General features: G+C 42.2%; 1 protein-coding gene across 1 annotated transcript in view; it reads left to right on the top strand.

The window, feature by feature from the left end:
• Window positions 1–18,819, top strand: part of RPS6KA6 (ribosomal protein S6 kinase A6) — a 37,257-nt gene extending 18,438 nt beyond the window's left edge. Inside the window, exons 7-22 of the mRNA XM_058813930.1 lie at window positions 1,397–1,503; window positions 1,767–1,804; window positions 2,846–2,988; window positions 3,742–3,812; window positions 5,081–5,169; window positions 5,579–5,643; window positions 6,373–6,475; window positions 7,518–7,642; window positions 7,923–8,048; window positions 8,486–8,575; window positions 9,183–9,341; window positions 9,998–10,159; window positions 10,549–10,625; window positions 11,340–11,457; window positions 12,499–12,639; window positions 13,490–18,819. Coding sequence (XP_058669913.1) covers window positions 1,397–1,503; window positions 1,767–1,804; window positions 2,846–2,988; window positions 3,742–3,812; window positions 5,081–5,169; window positions 5,579–5,643; window positions 6,373–6,475; window positions 7,518–7,642; window positions 7,923–8,048; window positions 8,486–8,575; window positions 9,183–9,341; window positions 9,998–10,159; window positions 10,549–10,625; window positions 11,340–11,457; window positions 12,499–12,639; window positions 13,490–13,615 — 1,740 coding nt within the window. The 3' untranslated portion in view covers window positions 13,616–18,819. The remainder of the gene's footprint in view (window positions 1–1,396; window positions 1,504–1,766; window positions 1,805–2,845; window positions 2,989–3,741; window positions 3,813–5,080; window positions 5,170–5,578; window positions 5,644–6,372; window positions 6,476–7,517; window positions 7,643–7,922; window positions 8,049–8,485; window positions 8,576–9,182; window positions 9,342–9,997; window positions 10,160–10,548; window positions 10,626–11,339; window positions 11,458–12,498; window positions 12,640–13,489) is intronic.
• The last annotated feature ends 3,612 nt before the right edge of the window (window positions 18,820–22,431 follow it).

The raw sequence follows: 22,431 nt of genomic DNA, 5'->3' as shown, positions 1-22,431 counted from the left end.
ATTCTTATGTGGGCATGAGAGTTTCAGCTGTGGCAGTGAGATGAGTGTGTAATGAAGTTCTGATTGGTAATATTTAATGGAGCTGACTTGCATCATGTTTGACTTGACCCAGAGAACAGCTTTGCATGTCATTGTGGGGAGATGGCAGATTAGCATTTAGCATCATTATATTCTGAGATTTGCATTTTGGCTGCTCCAAGGAGTAATAACGAAATCCAAGGAGTAATAACAAAATCCAAGGAGTAATAACGAAATCCAAGGAGTAATAACGAAATCCAAGGAGTAATAACGAAATCCAAGGAGTAATAACGAAATCCAAGGAGTAATAACGAAATCCAAGGAGTAATAACGAAATCCAAGGTTTCCCTTTGCTCTTTTGCAAGAGGTGAAACCCAGAGATTTTTAGAGGTGTGAAGGTGACACTGTGTGGAGTGTCCCAGCTTCATTGTTCACCCGAGGTCAGCCCCTGTCATTATGGAAATCAGGAATATTCTGAGCCTGGAGATCAGATCACACCTGAGCAATGCAGAGCTCAGGAACCAGGGAGCCCAGGAGTGACTGAGTGGCTGCACTGCACTTCTGTCCTGAGCACTCCACTGGTTGCTTTAATTTAATATAAAAACTCTGCCTGCTTTGGCTCTTGTCATGTTCTAGAAATTACTGGAGGAGCTTGGAATCCTGCTGGATTCAGCAAATAAAGGAATAGTTCCCTTAAAGCCCAAATTCAGTCCTTTAAAGATTCCAAGCTCCTCCAGAGAAATCTATAGAACATGACAAGAGCCAAAGCAGGCAGAGTTTTGTACATTAAATTAAAGCAACCTGTGGAGTGCTCAGGACAGAAGTGCATCTCTGCTCTAGAAGTAACATCAATATTTCAGTGTCTCACCAGGGTTCTGTAATAGTTTTTTTCCTAAGAGCAGAGCAGGTTCCCAGGCTGTCACTGTTATTGTCATCAGTGATTTATTCTCCATGTTTTTTTCCTAAATGATTTTTTTGCTTTTTTTTTCTAAATCTTGTTGATGTGAATTCACACTCACCCAATACAGCAGCCATATATTAAATTTTATGATGCAGTGGAAAACTGGGTTTGTGGCAGGAGGAGTGCTGGGTGTCAATTACCCCAAATATAACAATTAATTTATTATCTAAAAGTTAATTAATGCTCTGCAGTAATGCTGATGGTTTTATTTAAGTATTGCAGGTAGTTCTTTGTGTACTTTATAATTAACAGATATTAGTAAATCATTTCTCTTGGCTGAACTCAGGAATTATGAGTTCACAAGGGACTTTGAAAGCTAAGTTTGAAATCTAGGCAGACAGGAGTATATATTTTTTAGATTGCAGTTTTAAAAACTGAAGACAAGATCAGAAGGTAAATCTATACAGTTCTTATTAGGTTATGTTTACAGAGGAAGATGTGAAATTCTACCTCGCAGAACTGGCCCTTGCTTTGGATCACCTTCACAGCTTGGGAATTGTGTACAGGGACCTGAAGCCAGAAAAGTAAAGTAAAATGTATTTTACCACTATTACGTGTATTTTGTTGTTGCTTTGCATTTTCCACTGTAAAAAATTACAACTATTTTTGTTAAGCCTTTGTAAACAAATACAAAATGTAAACCACGTATCTGTGGTTTAAATGAAATAATATTAGCTCATTTAAAAAATAACAGAATTCAATGTCATAATTTTTAACTTATATTTTAAATGTTTTCTGTAAGCATTGATCTTTATGTGTTTTGGTGAATGTGAATTTTAATTTTCAGCATTTTGCTTGATGAAGCAGGACATATCAAGTTAACAGGTAGGCACCACTCATTCATACATTTCTTTGTAAATGAGTTTTTTTGAGTTTCTGTATTATCAATTTTAAATGCATGTAAAATTGCAGAAAATAGTTCTGTAAGGAACAATCCAAATACATATATTCTAGAAATGATGTATATAAAAGACAGTTTAGAAAACAAGTTACTGTAAATTTCTGGAAGCTTTAAATTACATTGACTGTGATAATTTTGTACTAGAGATTTCATCATATAGTTTAATCTAAGATATTGCTCTTAGATTCCAAGAGAAAATGTTTTTTAAAGCCTCAAAGACTTGATAGAATAATGGTGATGGAGATCAGGTTTATGAAATGCATTCCTTTTAAAATTCTGCTATATTTAAACACAATTCAATCCTAAATTTGTCACTTCCTTCTGAAAGTGGAAACAATGGATGGGAGCATTGATTAGCAATGATTTTCTCCTGTAAAAAAAGGATGTTTGAGATCTGAGCCAGTGTCAAGGACTTGTGTATCCACAACAAGGAAAATGTTCTGGGAATGAAATATTCTGGGAATGCAGGGCTGTTCTGTACTGAACTTGAGGCAGGTTACAGAACCATGTTGCCTTATGTAACACCAATATTCTTAGTGTGATTTTATTGATTTATCATTCAGTAAGACCAGACCATGCAGGCTGCATTCCTTTGAAACTGATTTTTACTTTTATCCAATTTTTTTGTGTGAATAAAGCAGGCAGTAAACAGAGAAAATGAGAACTTCTGAGTGTTTTAGAGCTCTAAAGGTGTAGGATTTCAAATGCCACGTTAATTCAGTAATAACTTTGATGGCTAATCATGAATTTAATGACTTTTAGAATGGTTTGGAGGTGTGTAGTAGATGAAATGTGCTCTCTCCAGATACCTGCAGTCTCTTGTTTCACAGAGAGCTGTGCTAATCACATTTCTGAAAATAACCAACCCAAACCTCTCAACGCTTGCATTTTGAGTTACCATCTATTGATTTATTTCTGTTCCCCTGCCATTCTTTACTGGCTGTGTTCTTGTGGTGCTGTTGTAGACTTTGGACTCAGCAAGGAATCAGTAGACCAAGAGAAGAAGGCCTATTCTTTCTGTGGTACTGTAGAGTACATGGCTCCTGAGGTGGTAAACAGGCGAGGGCACAACCAGAGTGCTGACTGGTGGTCCTTTGGGGTCCTCATGGTACTGTATTTGCCTCTTGCTTCCCTTGCTAAGCTCACACAAATGCACTTAGAATAAGCTTGTCCAGTTCTGCTTAGGGATGCTTGGGTAAAGGGGACACTGAATTGCTACTGGGTGGAATAAAATTGATTTTTCACCTCTAAGAGTGTTTATCAGGCACCTGAAAAATCCTGGGTTGTAGTTTTAGTAGTTAAAATCAGTTGTAGCCAGAGTGAGACTTCACTTTGTATTTTTACTTTGCATGTTACTTAATAGTTAAACTTAAAAACAGGCTTGAAAGCTTGGTTTGAAGAAATATTAATGGGATTTCTGTGAGAGTGAGCCTGTGGAAGGAATGCTGGAGTGGAGTAGTGAGATAAGTCAGTAACTGCTGCCACTTCTGCCCTTCCTGGGGTGTGTTAGAGCATCAGCCTGCCATGGAGATGGACTTGAAAAGTAAACCACTGTTCTAGAGTTTACCATTCTTGCAGTTTTCGGGATATGACAACATCTAAAACTGGTTTTGGAGGAGATTTTATTACTTTCAAGTACCTTCTTGATGTATAATATTCCTCCATCATCATCATGCTAGACATGCTACTGTTCTTACCATATAAACTGTGAGAGCAGAATTTTAGATTTGGGAACATTTCCATAATATTTGCAAAGTTCAACCAGTGAGGTGTAGAGGTAGGAAAGAGTGCAGTGTTTAACACTTTGCTTCAGCAGTTGGGGGAAGAAGTGTTGATTTAGATTAACATTTGTTCTTTCCAGTTTGAAATGCTCACTGGTACCCTGCCATTCCAAGGTAAAGATCGAAATGAGACTATGAATATGATACTGAAGTAAGTACATCTCCTTTCTTTTTCAGAAGTCCAAAAATGTCATTTCAAACATGTTTTAGTAGCTTGTTGTAACTCCTTGTGCAGCCTGGTCTTGTGGAAGGTGTCCCCGTGGCAGGGGGTGGAACAAGATGAGCTTTAAGGTCCCTTCCAGCTCAAAGCATTTTATGATTCTGAGAGCACTGAGCTGCAACAGGAGCAAACAGCAAAGCCCCTTGATAAACTTTAGATGCCAGGCTGTGAAGTACCATTAAGTATCCCCAGCAATTAAAATCTCAGGGATGAATTTGTACTTTGATTGTGGGCGTATAATGAAGATAAGAACAGTGCAGTGACTGAGAGCAGCTTGATTTACACTCTGTTGTTGTTACACTCCCTTGCTACTGTTACAGCACACCTTGTTTTGTAAGCAGCAGCTGATCAGGTGTTGCTTTGTGTACAGATGTGTGGAGAGCCCTTACGTGCTCAAATTCTCATTTCAATTGCCCCAGTTACAGCAGAAGCTGCTGGACTGGACAGACTGGGTGAGCTGGTGCTCACTGAGGGGAGCTGTTGGGCAAATATGTTCTCATCTGTCTGTGCTCAGCTAGGAGAGTTTCCTCCTGGCACAGGCAGAGCCTTGGGCCCTCTGAGGGGTGATGGGGAAGGGGAGGAGGGAGAAACTCAGTTCTTGCCAGCACAGGGCACTTGGAGCTTGCCCTGAGTGGAAGTTCCTGGTGCTGCTGCCTGTGAAAGGATGGCTCAGACCTTGAGCTGCCTCCCTGCAGCTCCCAGTGATGCTGCAGTGCTGCACAGGCATTTCCTGCTTGGCTTTAGAGTTTTCATTAAATACAATAAATGCTAAAGTCAGTGAGCTTTTATATGATGGCTTAATGAGCCCTGGAGGAATAGTAGCAATCACCTCAAGGACAGGTAATTGGGCATTTGGTGAGTCTCTTCTGTTACTGGTATTATTTTGGTAAAAACCTCCTGGTGACATGAAGATACCTTTGAAAATACTTACATGTTCCTAAGATAACTATTTTACTCTGTTGCAGCAGAAAGCTTGCTTGGGTGGGGTTTGGTGGTTTTGGTGTGATGTGTTTGTTCTCTGGGTTTTATTTTAAACCACTCCTATAACAGGAAACTTAAAAAGTTGATGAGTTAAGTGTGTGCTCTCTACAAGGCTTTGGAATAGATCCTTGATACATCAAACTGTGCAGTGAAATCTATGTAGACAGTTTTTACTAAGATAAGTTTCTTCCTCTGACTTGTTCTCTGTTTTCTTTTAGAGCAAAGCTGGGAATGCCTCAGTTCCTCAGCCCTGAAGCACAAAGTCTCCTGAGGATGTTGTTTAAAAGAAATCCATCAAATAGATTAGGTTGGTTTATTTAAATAATCAACTCAGCCTAACTTTTTATTTCAAAGAAAACAGTTGCTAGAGACTCTCAAGCTCTGGGTGATCAGTAACATTTGGGTACCATTTCCTGTCAGTTTGGGTCATGGCTTCCAGGGTTTGGCCAAGGAATGGTCAAAATGTGGGATCAGTGACTTAGGAGTGAGCCAAAGCTGTGACAGCATCCCAGCAAAGAATATTGACACTGTATTTATTTATGGGCTTTTTCTGCTCTCTTTGCCTCCCTGGGTATTTTACATCCATGGAATATTTCAGTATTCACAGTTCCCTCAAATAATCACCTCTGTGCAAACTTTTTGGAAATGAACTAATTTTTAGTGCAATCTTCAAAGTCTTTACCAAGTGTGTTAACTACAGCCTTTCTTTTGTTCAGGAGCTGGTTCAGATGGAGTTGAAGAAATCAAGAGACATCCTTTTTTTTCTACTGTTGACTGGAATGTGAGTAAAAAAGGATCTGAATGATAAAGATGTTGCTGATTTTTCTGTGTGTTGTAGCATTTGTAGCAGTATTTACATCTGAATAGGGCACAGCAAACACTGCATTACTGCTGCCTGGCACATCCTGCCTTCTCCTCCAATTCCTTGGCATCTGGAGCTGCAGTATTGACTGCAGATAGAGAGTATTAATTACAAATTGTGCATTTACTTTTTAAATAATTAAGAGTTGCAGCATTCTCAAGCTGAAATGATCCATTGGAGCATTTCTAGTTGGGAGAGACTGCTGGTGTTCCCAGGAATCCTGCAGGAGGGGTCTGTCCCTTTCCTATATTTTGATTGGTTAGTTGGTTTGTATTTTTAAACTAAAATATACTGTATGCTTTTGTGCAGAAGGGTTAAATTAAAAAAAAAAAAAAGGCAAAAACTAGATCTGAAAGGAGGAGAGAAATAGCAAGGAAATGCTCTTAGAACTTCCTAAATTTTGCATCTTTTGACATGAGGTTTTCTGTTCCTTAGCTGCAAATGGGATTTATTGCAGATTTGAGATCTTTCCCTGATTTATTTGGGTGGATTTGGAAAAACCTGGAATAGACCTTTGAGAATGGGCAGTTCTTGCCCACAGGAATGTGCCTGACAAAGGTTGAAATCTTTGTCCTTTACCCTTTATCTTGGCAAAATAACAGCACCCATGGAAGCTTCAGTGACCCTTAAATGTTTGTCCTCTTTCAGAAACTGTTCAGAAGAGAAATTCAGCCTCCATTCAAACCTGCCTCTGGAAAGCCAGAAGATACTTTCTGTTTTGATCCAGAATTCACAGCAAAAACACCAAAAGGTAGTTGTGCATGGCTGTAAATTGGTGAGGTTTGTGGGACAGGAGGGTCAAATTAATGCTAAAACAACAAGCAGGAAAGCCAGGGAGGACAAAGTTAAAAGCAAAGGATGCAGCAGGGTTCCAGTGCTTTGAAGGAGGATGTTCCCCTCAGCAGGTCTGTTCTTTGAATATTTTGCTAATCATTAACTCAGGAAGAAAAAAATAAGTGGAATATTAAAAGCTGGACTATGGTTTCTAGTTTATGATTCAAGTCAGGCTGCAGTGTTTGAGGGGAAGTATTCAATATTAAACTCAATTGGATTGCAGCAGTGATTCTTTTTAGGGTCAGTATTGCATTGACAATGCCTTGCTTTAAGAAGCATTAACTATTATAATTTCTTGGTCTGCTTCAAGTTTCACTTCAGGTTTTCTTTTGTGACCTTTTTTCTTTCCTGCTGCATCCAGCTTTTAAACCCTCTTCTCATGATTGTTTGGAGAAGGTTTGTGCTCTTAATAGGCTACACAAAGTTATTGAGCTGTGCTCACTGTGAGGTTTCAGACAGTGAATTCAGAGGTGCACGGAATATAACCTGAGGAAAACTTAATTCTAATAATTCTGGGGTATCTTTTCAGTGAAGATTTACTAATTGGATATTGTTGTGTTGCCTCACTTGTGCCTTGCCAGCAGCTCATTCACCACTGAAGCAGCACATTCTGTTGTTGCTCTTCTGTGTTACAAAGCTGTTGAGCACAAGATAATGATCTTTATTTCTTTTCCATAAGTAGTTCTGTTTCAATAAACTTATTCCTTAAAACATGTGTTCATATATAAATTCCTGCAGTGCTTTGCAGTTTTAGATAAAATTATGGAGTACTTGTTTGTGTTTGTTACTGAAGGAAGGGAGCTCAGATAACAAACCAGAAGTTTTATTTATTTAACATTGATGTTCCTCTTGTTTGCTTCCCTTCCCTCAAGATGATTTTTGTAACACCCCTGTCCTGAATGCTCTGAAATGGCCTTGCTGGCTGTACCACACTAACCCTGTGTGTCTGTGTGCCCCAGATTCTCCAGGGGTCCCACCCAGTGCAAATGCCCACCAGCTCTTCAAGGGATTCAGTTTTGTTGCAACTACTACTGTAGAAGACCATAAAATATCACCCCTCACCAACATCCTGCCCATAGTCCAGGTAATGTTTTGCTTTTTGGGAAACCTTGGCATGCCAAAGACTGACCAATGCTCAGTATTTACAGTTCTTCTTGCTTTGTTGAGGAGACTGTTATAAAATGTGTCTCATTAAATACTTCCATAGGGTATTTTTAATTTTAAAAAGTGAGTTACTGTTTTTTTGAAGGCAGAATTTCAAAGAAAAATCATGAGCAAGCAGGAGAAACTTCTGCTGTTGGTACCAGTGTAATGGCAAAGAGGATCCTGTTGCTTTAGATAACCACTTCCCTGTTTTTTTAAAGCAGCTTCATGGAAACAGTGCACAGTTCACTGATGTCTACGAACTGAAGGAAGATATTGGTGTGGGCTCCTACTCTGTTTGCAAGAGATGTATCCACATAGCTACAAACATGGAGTTTGCTGTGAAGGTACTGGCATCAATTCCACTCTGAAAATATTGGATAGTAGTTTTGAAAACTTAAATTTGTGAGTTTTCCAGCTGCTGTGTTTTTATGAGTTTATAAGTTACACTCTTAGAAGCTAAAAATACTGTACAGGAACACCTGAAATAAAGTGAGATTCACAAAGTGGAACTGGGCTGCAGGGAATTAGTGATGCTTCAGCCCAATGCATTTCCTTGTTCAGTGGAGCAGGACAGGCTGCTTTAATGATGGAATTTTAACAAGGACAGAGCAAGAAATGAATAAATGGGATGAGAAGCTGGAGGATGAATTACTCATGATTAAAAAGAAATAATGAACTCTAGAATTTTTTATTCTGTTGTTGAAATGAGAATATAAATACAAAAAATGTCTATATTTAATAACTTGTTTATGCAAGTTGTTTTTCCTGTTATTTTTTGCAGATAATTGATAAAAGCAAAAGGGATCCCTCAGAAGAAATCGAGATTCTCATGCGTTATGGGCAACATCCAAACATTATTACTTTAAAGGATGTATGTACCTCCTTTTCTGCTGCCTCTTATTAGACAGTGCTGAAAAAAATAAATGCAGATGTAGGCAGTTTATTGGGATTCATTAAATTTCTTTTACATAGAAAAATTTACTGGGAGAGCAGTATGTAACAGTAGAGGGAGTGTCTCAAAACACAACATTGTCCTGACATTAATTTTTCTAAAGGCTGTTTAAGCAGCTTGAAGTGAGGAATGATGTAAAGGTTAGAAATGCCAGATTTCTTCTTGTTTCAAAGGAGCAGCCAATGTGTTGGTAACCTGAGAAAGCAGTGGCTTGCAATGGAAGGGAAGAGCTGTTCAGGAGTGTGGGGCTGCTCTCTTCTTCTAACAGCAACTCTTACACAAAAAAAAATCACTAAATAACTCAGAGTGATGAATTAACAGCTTGAATGGAGAGTGATGAATTAACAGCTTGAGTCATGAGCTCCCAGGGTGACCCAGGAGCTGCCTTGCCCTCCCTGCTCTGGCAGCCCCTGCTGTTTGTGCTGCCCCTGCTGTGGGAGGAGGGGATTTGTGGGCACGTGGAAGTGCAGATGTTGGCTCTGTCAGAATGCTCTGAGTGTGAGTGCCCTGTTAAACCTGTCCCCAGGTGTATGATGATGGCAGATTCATCTACCTGGTGACAGAGCTGATGAAGGGAGGGGAGCTGCTGGACCGGATCCTGCGGCAGAAATTCTTCTCAGAGCGGGAGGCGAGCGCGGTGCTCTTCACCATCGCCAAGACCGTGGACTACCTGCACTGCCAGGGGGTGAGTGAGGGAGTGAGGGACTGCCTGCACTGCCAGGGGGTGAGTGAGGGACTGCCTGCACTGCCAGGGGGTGAGTGAGGGAGTGAGGGACTGCCTGCACTGCCAGGGGGTGAGTGAGGGACTGCCTGCACTGCCAGGGGGTGAGTGAGGGAGTGAGGGAGGGAGTGAGGGACTGCCTGCACTGCCAGGGGGTGAGGGAGGGAGTGAGAGTGAGTGAGGGACTGCCTGCACTGCCAGGGGCTGAGTGAGAGTGAGTGAGTGAGCCCTGCCAGCCACAGCCCTGGCACAGCTTGCAATCACTACTCCCCTGCCCTCTGTGCTTTGCTTGACTTGTTTTCCTGCTAAGAGGTTTTGTATTTTATCACAAAGGTGAATAACAGAAACAACTTGTGCTGTTATGCTGGCAAAGCCTTTGGACTCTGCATTTTATGAAACTGCAGATTTTTTTCCTGTTCTTGTTGCCAAATGGTGATGTTGGTTCCAGTTGCATTATGAGCCAGGAGGTTTTTATTACATTGCTTGAACTAGAATTTTTGGGTACTATAATTCTTTAAAACTCTCATAAGTATATTAATCTACAGAACAGCCTTTGTAAATTATAAACAAATGTACCTGCTCCTCCTAAATGATGGCTTTTCAAATGTCTTTGCTTATAGGTGGTGCACCGAGACCTTAAACCCAGTAATATTTTGTACACTGATGATTCAAACAATGCTGATTCTATCAGGATTTGTGATTTTGGATTTGCAAAACAACTTCGAGGAGAGAATGGACTGCTTCTAACTCCCTGCTACACTGCAAACTTCGTGGCACCAGAGGTATTTCAAGCTGCTCTGTTTTCTTTGTGCTGTTTTTGGTGTGTCAGATGCTAAAACTTTTCAGCAATGCTTGGAAAAAACCCTCAACAATTCTGCTACTTTTCTTTAAATATAATCACACATGCTTTTTAAACATGAGTACATGTGTTTATAATAAACCTGCTTTAAAAACAGCAGAGTTCACCCTCAAAAATAAGATGTGAGCCTTTTGAAGATCTTAAGAGATCTGGGAGCAAGAAATGTTGGTGGTGTTTACTGCAACTTGTATATTAGAAAGTCAATAATCTCTCACATGATCAGGGATGATCTTACCCTTCCCTAGGCTGTGGTGTTGTTTTGGGGTGTTTTTTTTAATATATGACAAGAATTTAACACTCTTTGTTTCATAGGTTCTCATGAGACAGGGATATGATGCTGCTTGTGACATATGGAGCTTGGGAGTTCTCCTTTACACAATGTTGGCAGGGTGAGAATATTTCTGAGCTGTTTTGTTTACCTTATATCCCAGAATGTTGCCTGAATCCTTGCTTCCATAGAAATGGTGAGACATTGGCTGATGGAATGACACAGACACAGGTGGGACAGGCAGCTCTGAGTCAAAGCCAAACAATCCACGTTTAGCTCAGAGTAGGATCAAGGTTTCTCTTCCCAGTGCAGGACTTGGAGGTGCCAAAGACTTCTCCCACTTTTCAGGAGGGAATTGAGTCTGTGAAAATAAGTGGTGGGTTTGTTTTTCCCCTCCAACCTCTTGTCCTTCCACCCCATCCCCTTTGCTCGCCTTGTGTCCCTGCCCCTGCTGCATTCCTGTGTGGAGCACTCTGGGTTGGGATCTCTGGAGTTTCCTCAGCATCCAAACCTGAGGAAGCTCTAGGAAGCATCTAGTGGCCAAATGAGTGATGTTTGCTGAAACCTTCTCTAGCAGAAAAAGAGCAGGTTTTTAGTCCTATGACTAAATCCTGTCTATTGGAAATTATTCTCTTGATAAATCTGTACTTCCCATTAAATGTGAGAAATGTTAATATTTAATAACACGTGTATATATTCTGTGTTCTGTATATATATTCATATATGTAGATTTGTTTCTGTTGGCAGTGGGATATTGACTGATTCACGAGATTTTACCAATTTCTTGCAGTTTTTATCTGTAACAAAGTGTTTTGTTGTTTTTTTCTCTCCCCAGCTATACTCCATTTGCCAATGGTCCCAATGATACTCCTGAGGAGATCCTAGTACGGATAGGCAGTGGAAAATTCTCTCTAAGTGGAGGCAACTGGGACACTGTTTCAGATGCAGCAAAGGTGTAAATGTGTTTTGGTTTTATATTTTTGTAGAATTCCAATGAAATCTACTGAGCTTTATCAGCTAGACTGCTCTGTAAGTGGAGTTTGTGTTTATGATCTGCAGACTTCATTGCAGGGAAGGATATCTGCTCCAACATTTTATTTAAAGGCTCCATCTGTAATGAATATAGATTCCCTGGGATGGTGTTGACCCACTCTGTGGGCATCTTAATCACCAGTGTTACCTTTTAAAAAAGATCAGCCTTAATATTAAATATTAATGTTTAAATATTTTTTCCCAGTCCTCTGGAACTGCACTATTGTTCATTTCAGTAGGAGTGATTCAGAATGCTTGTTGGCTCTTGCTGTCTTAGCATGAGAAATTCACTTCTGTGTATTTAAGAATGCTTCACATTTTGTACCTAAAACAAAGGGAACATTCTGTCAGCTTGCTCATATTTTGGTTTTATTTCAAACTGTTTCTGTCTCTGTTCTGTGCCCTTCCCACCCACCTCTCCTTTGGACCAACGTTGTAATTAATCAGTAGCTTGTTGCTAATGCTTCTAACAGGCAAAAAAAGTGTCCATTGCTGTTGGCTTTATGCTTTATGTGGTTTCTTGAAGGAAAAATTCCTTGCTGGTGTCTCACTGTCCCTGAATTCATTTGTAGTAAGGAGGCAGCAGAGCCCAAAGTGCAGAATGAAAAAGGAGAGAGAGATTTACAAATAATAGCATTCCTCCATAAAATCTGCCTGCTACATTTGAATAGGATTTCTAGTCTTTTAAAGATTATATTCATAACAAACATGAAAGGCACAACAGTGAGTTGCTTTGCAATCAAGGCTGGCTCTGTTGAGCTGCCCCAATAGTACCACACATTGTTCTGAGCTTCTGCAGTGTCAGGGCACAGAATGATCCCGTTTGTGTGCTGCTCTCTGTGTGCTGGCATTGTGTAAACCCCTCCACACAGGGTGCTTCTCTCACTGCTGCCATCCCTGCTGCTTCCAAGGCCACCTGAGATGCCTTGCACTGAGCAGTGTTTGTGTTCCCTGCCCTGCAGGATTTGTTGTCACACATGCTGCACGTGGATCCCCACCAGCGCTACACGGCGGAGCAGGTGCTGAAGCACTCCTGGATTGCCTGCAGGGACCAGCTGCCTCATTACCAGCTCAACAGGCAAGATGCCCCACATCTAGTAAAGGTAAAGGCACCTGGGGGCTGTGCAAGGAGTTAGCTGGTTTAGAACTACAGACAGAAGTCTTGTTTTTTCTATTTTTCTTTTAAGTTACATAGTGAGAAATATTCATGGAATGGTGGAATGGTTTGGGTTGGGAGGGACCTTAAAGCTGAACCATCCACCCCCTGCCATGGGCAAGGACACCTTCCACTGTCCCAGGCTGCTCTAAGCCCTGTCCAGCCTGGCCTTGGGCACTGCCAGGGATCCAGGGACAGCCACAGCTTCTGTGGGCACCTGTGCCAGGGCCTGCCCACCCTCACAGGGCAGAATTCCTTCCCAGTATCCCCCTAATCCTGCCCTCTGGCAGTGGGAAACCATTCCCCTTGTCCTGGCTCTACATACCCTTGTATAAAGTCCCTCCACAAAATAAATTAGTAAATAATTATTGTTAATAATTATTCCCCCTCAGTGCAGGGTAAGAGATTTTTGTGTGTGGTGTCTGTAAGGCAGTTCTTGAGCTGTGTCTGAAGTCAGGACCTGAGTGGGCACTGAAGTGGCTGTGTTGGAGAAATTGGTGCTAATCTGGCTTGAAAGATACAAATTCTGACCTACATTAACAGATGAATCTTGCACCTGAGGGATACAAAGGAAATACAAAACAAAAAGAAATGTCAGATACCCATGCTTAGACATTGGAAGGGTTCAACAACAGATTTTTATTTTCCCTAACAAATTTCAGAGAATTCACATGACCTGTCACAAGTCTTGTTTGGTTTTAATGGAGTTAGTTGAATATTTAATGTTTAATTGCTTTATTTGCTGATGAAAACTTCTACATACATGAATTATTATGACATATTTCCTTCTTCCCTAGGGAGCCATGGCTGCTACATATTCTGCACTGAACCACAAGACATTTCAGCCAGTGCTGGAGCCTGTGGCAGCCTCCAGTTTAGCTCAGCGACGGAGCATGAAAAAGCTCACATCCACAGACTTATAGATCCACTGGGACACCTGAGCAGACACAAGCAAGGGGGAAACCCAACAAGTGGCTCTATTTTGCCTGACCTGTGATCAAAAGGCATCTATGGTTTCCTGCTACACTACTTGAATTCTGTAAAAGTCCTTTTTTTAAAAAGAAAAAAAAAATCCACAGGTTCATACTGTGTTTGTTTTACAGGCCGTATCTGTTAAGTTAATTTAAACATCAGGTACACCATAATGAATTTCTCTACACTGTCCTTTGAGATCTGTTGCAAATATTCTTTCACATTCTGTATAGTTTTGCTGGGTTCAGTTTTAAAAAAATATGGTTTAGGGGACCGTTGCCAATGACCAAGTTGTACATAAAGTGTCAGTGTGAGTTTTCTTGCTTCACACCCTCAGACCCTGCTGTGAAGGGCAAATTCTTCATTTTGTAATTGGGCACTTCATTGATTCAACTCAATTCCTTTCCCTTGTCCATGACTCTTATGCAGAGTTGAGCAATGTGATGTGCCAGAGTTAATTCATCCCTGTTGATTTGGTAGGTCTGTGTTTGCATGGTGCCAGGAACTGAGGAGAACCAAAGGGATGTGCAAGCTCCTGCACTTAAATTTGATCTCTTGTGACTCAAAAGAAATGCTGGTTATGGCCTCTGACAGAAAAACAAGCATTTCTGGTTGTTATCACAAATTGTGTCCTGCACTGAGCTGGAGGAAGTCATTATGTGCATAAACTGTAAAATTCAGGCTCCCAGAAACATTGGTGCCACTTCAGAGCAAATCATGCAGCTCAATCCTTTGTTATTTATATTTCCCATCCATTAATACAGCTACTGTGTAATTTTCCTCAGCAGTCTTTCCACTAAATACACCCAATATTAGGTTTGTTTGGCATATGAGACAAACTGACACTTTATTATAACCAACTTGGCACTTGGGGTTTATTTTTTATTTATTTGGTTTTTTTTAATAGAAGGTTGCTTCTCTCTGACTCTCTCGCCGCATGTACAAATATTACAGAACAGAAATGCAAAATTCTCTTTGCCTAACTGTAGGGGTAGCTTGGGAAAATAAATAAGCCTTGCTGTGTGCCCAGATAAGGGAATTCTGACCAAGAAATTTCACAGTTATGGACAAATTCCTTTCAGCATCCTGTGGCCAGCACTCACTTACCCTCTCTGTTTGTTGTTTGGACTGCAGCTGTTCCCAAATGCTGGGATGGAGAGGAAATTCATTTCAGGGCCAGAATTACCTTGGGGTTTCCTGACTCCAAACCAATGCTAACTGCTGGTAGTTCATTCAGAGATACACTTAGAAGTGTTTTCAAAAGTTGTAGACACTGAGCAGTTGTAGTGACATAGCAGGATGATTATAAATATTAAATACATTAGTGACATTAGGCTGTGAAGTGACCAGAACTCAAACATAGTTCAGACTCATTTGTCATAATTGAATTTTCAAATGCAAGACCCCAGGGCTGGCAGAAATCAATGTTTTGAGACAGCAAAAAAAAAAACTTCCAGGAGAATTCTGGCCCAAGCACCAGGAGTGGTGGTGATCGCTCACATCTCACAAGAGGTGTTAGCTGGTCTTTGCTTACACCTGTGAAGGACTTGGTGGTGTTGGAAATACTTTTAGATAAGCTGCTTTCTTCTGTTGTGGTGGGGAAAGATGGACATTATCTGGCCAAATAGTTAGGTATGAATATTTGTAGATTTGAGACTTAATGATATAGTAAACATAGGTGTGCTCTTTGTATCACACAAAACATCCCCAGATGGAATTTCTTGAGTGGTTGATAGATGTTGGAAGCTTTAGGGGCCATCTGTGCCTAGTTTTGAGGTGCCTGTTTGAAATGCTTGAAAACTTATCAAAGAACACAACTGCTTCCTGGAAAGCTCTTTGTTTAATACAAAATCTGCCCCTTTTGCAGCTGCTTCATCCTCCTTTTCCTTAATGAAGACTTTTTCCAGCAAGAATGCCTGGAAACCTCTTGTCTAACACTCTGTCAGGGTCATTTTAATATAAATTTAAAGATGACTGCCAGAAGAATTTGAATTCACTCAAAAAAAAAAAGGAAAAAGTGATGGAATTTAAACCCCTGAGCCCAGATCAAGGTGTACTGTGGGTTGAAATGTAGTCCTGAAAGCTGTGGTGGGGATAAGAGGTAATGCAAGGCCTGGAATACAATGGAAATGTCAAACCTGAATTGTCTTCAGCTTTCCTGTAAGGCAGCAGCTGGTCTTTAATGGCTTTACCATGAATCATTTAACAATGTTTCTGTTGGTATTTTCTTTTAGCTTGCTTAGAAGCACCCCAGAATAAGCACCTTAAAAGCATTTTGCACAAGAGCAGTTGGAAGCAGCTGAAGGGACTCAAGTTGTTCTTGATGTGCAGCACAAAGGTGGTGAGAGGAAAAGAACACAAACAAGATGGATGTTCTGATTCATTGCTGAGTATTTAAAACATTTCCTGGGAAGTTACCCCTGTTTTATATCACTGCTGGCCTTTAGTGCAAGTGGTACTTCAGGGGTAAAAACAACATTACAAAGTTGTTTTATTGTGGGGAAAACATATGGATGTGTTATATCTTGACAGGCCAGTGTACCCTGGTATGCCACTTAGAATCCTCATTTAGGGGGGAAATTCCCTTGCTCTATTTCAGCATATCAGTCCTGGAAATATTTGGGATATGCAGGAACACAGAGTTCACTTGCAGTTTACTTTTACTGTATTTAAGGATCATCTTTGTGAGGCTCCTTTGGGAATTCCTTGCCTGTTTCTCATCCCTTTCTTTCCCAGCTTAGGTTTTGATATCTAAAAGCAGCACGGTCTGCTCATGGGCTGTCAGGCAAAGGTTTGAGATGGAAGAGCAGGTACTGGGAAAGTGCCCTGGCTGCAGTAAAAGGTTGGTGGAAATTATTTCTGTCATCTGGGCACAGTTCAAGTTTACAAACTGGTGATGTTCTTACTGCCTTACTGAGTCAGAAAAAAATGTTAAATTTTCAGAAAAGTTCATAATTACACAGAAGTAGGCATTCAGACTAAAGGAATTTCCACAGAACTAAATCTTGAATTATAGAAGATTTTGGCCATGGCTTCCTGCCAGAAAAGCTCCTGCTCTGGTGTTTGGTGATGATCATTATCAGTTCCAGCTCTGGTGCACACAGATTCCCCCTGGAGCTGGAGTGGGCTCAGGACTCTCCTGCTGTTCTTTCACCCCAGGATATCTCAGTTTGTACCCTTGGTTATCCCTTGGATATAAAGGGAGGAGCTCTGTTGTATTCCTGTTCCACATCCAGAAACTGCAGTGGCACCACAGTGAGCCCATGGTGGGGTCACAGGGCCCTTCCTTGGAGCTCTCCTGGTTGGGTCCAGTCCAGCCCTGATCTGTGGCTTGTGTGCTTTTCTTCTTTTTCCCATTTTGTTCAAAATCAGTGAATTCCCCTTGTCCAGGGCAGGAGGTGCAGGGGCTGAGCCTGCTCTTCCTTTGGGGCCTCTGTTGTTGGAATGTTCTTGCAGCCAGAGAGGACATCCAAAACCTCACCCAAGTCAGTCATGTTGAGCTTGAATTCTGTCTTCCATGTTTTAATTCCTTTTCCAAAGCTGATCTTCAGCTGTCCAATAATTAAAATAACCTCTGGCAAACTTCAGCAGGTGGGAGTTCCTGACAGTGTACTTAGAGACTGGTCTGTAGAGCTGTGTTAAGTTAATTACACAAGGTTATAATAATTCTCCTGGTTTGTATCAGTGAAATTAGGCTAAAACATCAATGCAAACACAGGGTTTTATGTATTTCTGTAGCACTTAAACTTTTCATTCCTAACCAGAGCTAAAAGCTAGCAAATATTTGTGGGAGAGGAGGGAGGAGCAGTTTTTTCATAAAGTTTCCAGAAAGCTTCTGAAACTGTGGAGTAATAGAGTCCTTATGTAATCCTATTGTAGGGTTGTAGGGTTAAAAGCATAAAATTCTCCTTAAAAATTTGTTCCAAAGCTCTTTGAGGTGTGCACTGGTAGCTGTTGGTAACACCCCTGCATTTCATTCACACCACACCAACCTTCTGCATCAACATCTGTCCCTGCTCCAGTTATTTTTAAATATTTGCTCCTCCAGATTCTACTGTTCCTTGGGAATAGAAGAATGGATACAAATTTGAAAACCCTCACCCTTAATGTATGGCTGAAGCTGATTGAGTATTACAATAATTTGCCTAATTAGAAAGTCTCCCACAAAATCATCAGCAGCTGATTTTCTTGAGATTTTTCCTGTGTAATGAAAGCAAACTTTCTCTGAAAGCTTTAAAAGATATAATCAATTAAGTATCTCTTAATTATTAATTTTTGGGCAATAGCTTATTACCAGTAGTGAGTTTGAATAACCCTGAATTCTCTTGTGGGGTTTTTCACACGAGGATGCTGGAGGTGGATCTGCTTTGCAGGACCAAGTGTTCAGGTTTGGGTGTTTTCATTAGGCTTTTGAGCAGTGTTTGCTAATTAATTCATTAATTAATTGCATTGTCTTAATGTCCCAAGCACTTTGGCATCTTGCACTGATGCTCTGGTTAGAGCTGAAACTGCTGGCACGTGGCTGAATCTCCATAAAGGGCATTAATTGAGAACAGTGTGCAATGAATTCCATGCTCTGAGGTACTTCAAAGATGAGACTCTACACAAGGTCCCCGTTCTCAGATATTGTAACTGTCATTTCCTTCTCTTAAGCATATTGTGGATTTTGTATCATACTGTATTTATTTCATTTAATTTTAAAAGAAATGTTTTCTTTAAAGCTCTGTATATATTGACATTAAAGTTTGCATTGTACTACGTTCTCCTCTTCTTGCAAGGCTGGGTCTGGCAGTGCAGTGGTGTTTTTCTCTTGGCACTGCTGCCTTCAATTACAGAACACCAAAGACAACCTTAAAATTGTATTTATTTTTGTCAAACTCCCTGAATAATCATAAAGGTACAGTTTTAATTAGCTGGCAGTTCCTTGAGTACTAGAATAAAAGAGTTGCAAATTCATAACATTTGGTAATTGACAGAAATCCATCACTTCTGCTTTGGAAGTTTGCTTGCTTCTGTTTTTCAAATGGATATAAAAAACAATGAGCAAACATTCCTAAATTAAATGTATATGAATTATTTCATAAACCTTGCCAAAAATCTCACATACATCAAGAGCTATTTATAAATTGATATTCAGTCAAGTGTTTCATGCCATACTTGCAGCAAAACAGACATTCAGTGGTAGGATTGATGTATTACCTCAGGGTGGGATCATCTACCTCTGTGCTTTTTACATATAAAATCTATAAAACTTGTCTAATAAAGTCTATTGAATTTGACTCCATATATTAAGAGGAAATAATTTTCCTGCAAAAATCTGATCCTTTGAAAATAGAGGCTTGCATTACAATTGGCAGGAACGACATTAAAAACTGGGTTTAAAATCCTCCTGAGGTATTTGATAAGTGCTGGTGCTGTTGGTATTCACAGTGGTTTATAGATACTTCATTTTTTTGAATGCACAGGAAGGTTTTCCTACCTTTGCCTCAGGTGCTGTTCGCTCACACAAGACACTGGTGGCAGAAGAAAGGGGGGACTGGAGCCACAGAGGAGGTACAAGCAGGTACAAGTTTCCCAGATTGTGATAATTTGTTTGATATCATTCAAGTCAGGCAGGAAAAATTAATCAAATTGGACAAAGCCATTAAAATAATTTTTAGAAGCCTTGAGTCTCAGGTATTGAGATCTGCAGGCTTGGTGAAGGTGTTGCTGGGTGGGAGGAGACAAGGCATGGATTAAAAGCCAACCTGACTGCATTTGGAGAAACCAAGAACGGGGATGAGCCAGGTGTTAAAATTAAGACTCCAGAATGTGCTTTAATTACATCCTGCTCTTTGTTTTCCTGCAAATTTTGGTTCTCAGGAGCTGTTTTCCCCATGATTCATCTCTGAAGCTTTATGACTGTAAGAGGCACCTTCCCACATCTCTTTTGGGTTTTTTAATGGGGTGCAAAATATTTTAAGGTAAAGATGTCCCACATTTGCTTGCCCCAGCTGTAGGAGGAAGAGGTAGCAAGTGTCTGCTGGCAGTTTTGCCAAAATACTGATTTAACTGTATTTATTTTAACTTTTATTAAACAATTTCCCTCCAGAACCTCTGGGGGACTTGTCTCAGAGGTTAGGGCTTCTTGTGGGCCTCTTGAAAGCCACAGAAAGCTTTGGGCAGAGGTGAGGTCAGATCTGCAGCCCCTTAAGGCACTGCTTGGGCAGGGGCTCCCTTGCAGCTCCCTCCTCTTGGGGTTGTTTGCATTTCCAGCCTTGGAGCAAAGCTTTAACTCTCCATAGCTGGTTTGGCATGCAGAGAGTTCTACCCCAGAGCAATCCTGTACCAAGCTGGGTGTAAACAAGAAGTGTAATGCCCTAGTGCTGGTTGATGGTGCAAATTCCTTATTTCAGGCTCTTGTGGCCCTCAGCATCCAGGTTTGTGTCCTGATCTCTTCAGGGATGGCTGGAATTACAGAGGGAGGGATATCTCTTAATTAAAGGGGGTTTATTGCTTGTTAAGGCTTTTGTGGGGGAATCACAGTGTAATTCTGACAGGCTGCTGCCTGTCCTTTCCATGGTGGTGTCCAAGGCCATGTTGGATGGGGCTGGGAACAACCTGGGATAAGGGAATTGTCCCTGCCCATGGCAGGGGGTGGAGAGAAAGGGGCTTTAAGGTCCCTTCCCATTGAATTGAATCACAAATTTTTTTCTATGGTAACTGCGGTTGTGGAGTGCTGACACAGGCCCTGTGTGCCCCTAAAAGCCCTGTCTGGAGCAGGTATTGTCATCTATTGTGTCAAAATCTGCTTGACTGGGACTGAATTCAGCCATTCTGAGGTGGGAAAGCAGCGGCTGCAGGGATGAGGAGCAGCGTGGGGAAAGGGGATGCAGCTCTTTATTGCAGTTCAGTTCTCCATCACAGTTCTGTATTGCCTCCTCCGGGGGAACGGGCACCGGCTGCTCACGGCGTCACAGCGACCCCGAACCCGCTCGGGATGCCGGCGCTGCTGTGCTGCTCCCGGGATTCGCTGTCCCGGGGGATCTGCGGGTCCCGTGCCGGTATTCCCGGTGTTTGCTGTACCCGGTCCCGGTGTTGGCCGTGCCGGTGGGTAATTCCCGGTGTTTGCTGTACCCGGTCCCGGTGTTGGCCGTGCCGGTATTCCCGGTGCTTGCTGTACCCGGTCCCGGTGTTGGCCGTGCCGGTATTCCCGGTGCTTGCTGTACCCGGTCCCGGTGTTGGCCGTGCCGGTGGGTAATTCCCGGTGTTTGCTGTAGCCGGTCCCGGTGTTGGCCGTGCCGGTGGGTAATTCCCGGTGTTTGCTGTACCCGGTCCCGGTGTTGGCCGTGCCGGTGGGTAATTCCCGGTGTTTGCTGTACCCGGTCCCGGTGTTGGCCGTGCCGGTGGGTAATTCCCGGTGTTTGCTGTACATGGTCCCGGTGTTGGCCGTGCCGGTGGGTAATTCCCGGTGTTTGCTGTACCCGGTCCCGGTGGCCCCGGCGCCGCCGCTGCGCTCCCCGCAGCCCCCAGGAGATGGAGGCAGCGCCCCGCAAGCGGCCCCGGAGCCTTCCCGGGCATTCCCGAGCCTTCCCACCGGGACCGATCCCCCCGGAACCCTCCGGGCCTGAAGGATGCACGGCCGGGAACTGCAGTTCAGTTGTGCTATTGGGATTAATTTGTGTTTTGTTATTTTATTTATTTCTCCTTGAGAATGTCTTGCTCTCCTGGTTCTCTTGTTTTCCTGCCTGTGGGATGAGTGATCCCTTCATGCCCATATCCCGAAGTATTAAATAGAACAGCTCCACATCTGCTGCTCCTGGCTGAGGGGCAGAGAAGCAGCACCGGCAGGACCAACCTTGGAGCATCTCCCTGAACCCAGAGGTCCCACCTTGGCGAGGATTTCCCGGTACTGGGAAAGGAGGAGGAGCAGGAATAATGAAATCAGAGATGGTCCTGAACTGGGAGGGATCCCCGTGGATCTCTGAGTGCAGCTCCTGTCCCTGCACAGACCCCACAAATCCCACCCTGGGCCTGGGAGCGTTTCCCAGCCTCTGCCGGGGCTCTGGCAGGGTTTGGGCTGGGAGCATTCCCGGGGAGTTGCTCCATGCAGGAGGGAGGACAGGCATCCTGGGGTGTGGAACCTCCCTCTGCAGCCCTTCCTCTGCTCCATGCAGGAGGGAGGACAGGCATCCTGGGGTGTGGAACTTCCCTCTGCAGCCCTTCCTCTGCTCCATGCAGGAGGGAGGACAGGGATCCTGGGGTGTGGAACTTCCCTCTGCAGCCCTTCTTTGGCTGGAGGATCCTGGGGTGTGGAACCTCCCTCTGCAGCCCTTCCTCTGCTCCATGCAGGAAGGAGGACAGGCATCCTGGGGTGTGGAACCTCCCTCTGCAGCTCTTCCTCTGCTCCTCCTGAGCAGCCAGAATTGGTGCAGCTGAGCACAAAAACTTCTGATTTGGAAACAGCAGCACCAGGCAAATCTGGAAGTTTCTCATCTAGAACAAAAACCTCAACATGCAGATTTTTGAGGTAAATAGAAATAATTTAGGTCCAAGTAGAGATCAGGTGTATGTTTTTAGTGATTTTTTTTTTTTTTTATTTCAACACCTGTGTACTTTTAAACAGAACTTTGTGCATGTTTACTGTTTTCATTAGGAAATTTCTTGCAATTTAAAATCCCTGGTACTCCAGGGTTCAGCATCTGGAGTAAAATGTATGGTAGAAAAACTCATTAAATTCTGAAAGTAAGACAACAATTTAGGAATAAAAATTAGTTAAGATCTTGCT

Source organism: Ammospiza caudacuta, chromosome 14 (genome assembly GCF_027887145.1).
Source record: "Ammospiza caudacuta isolate bAmmCau1 chromosome 14, bAmmCau1.pri, whole genome shotgun sequence".
Classification (NCBI taxonomy): domain Eukaryota; kingdom Metazoa; phylum Chordata; class Aves; order Passeriformes; family Passerellidae; genus Ammospiza; species Ammospiza caudacuta.
Note: the sequence above shows the minus strand (reverse complement) of the source record. Positions and strands in the feature narration are given on the sequence as shown.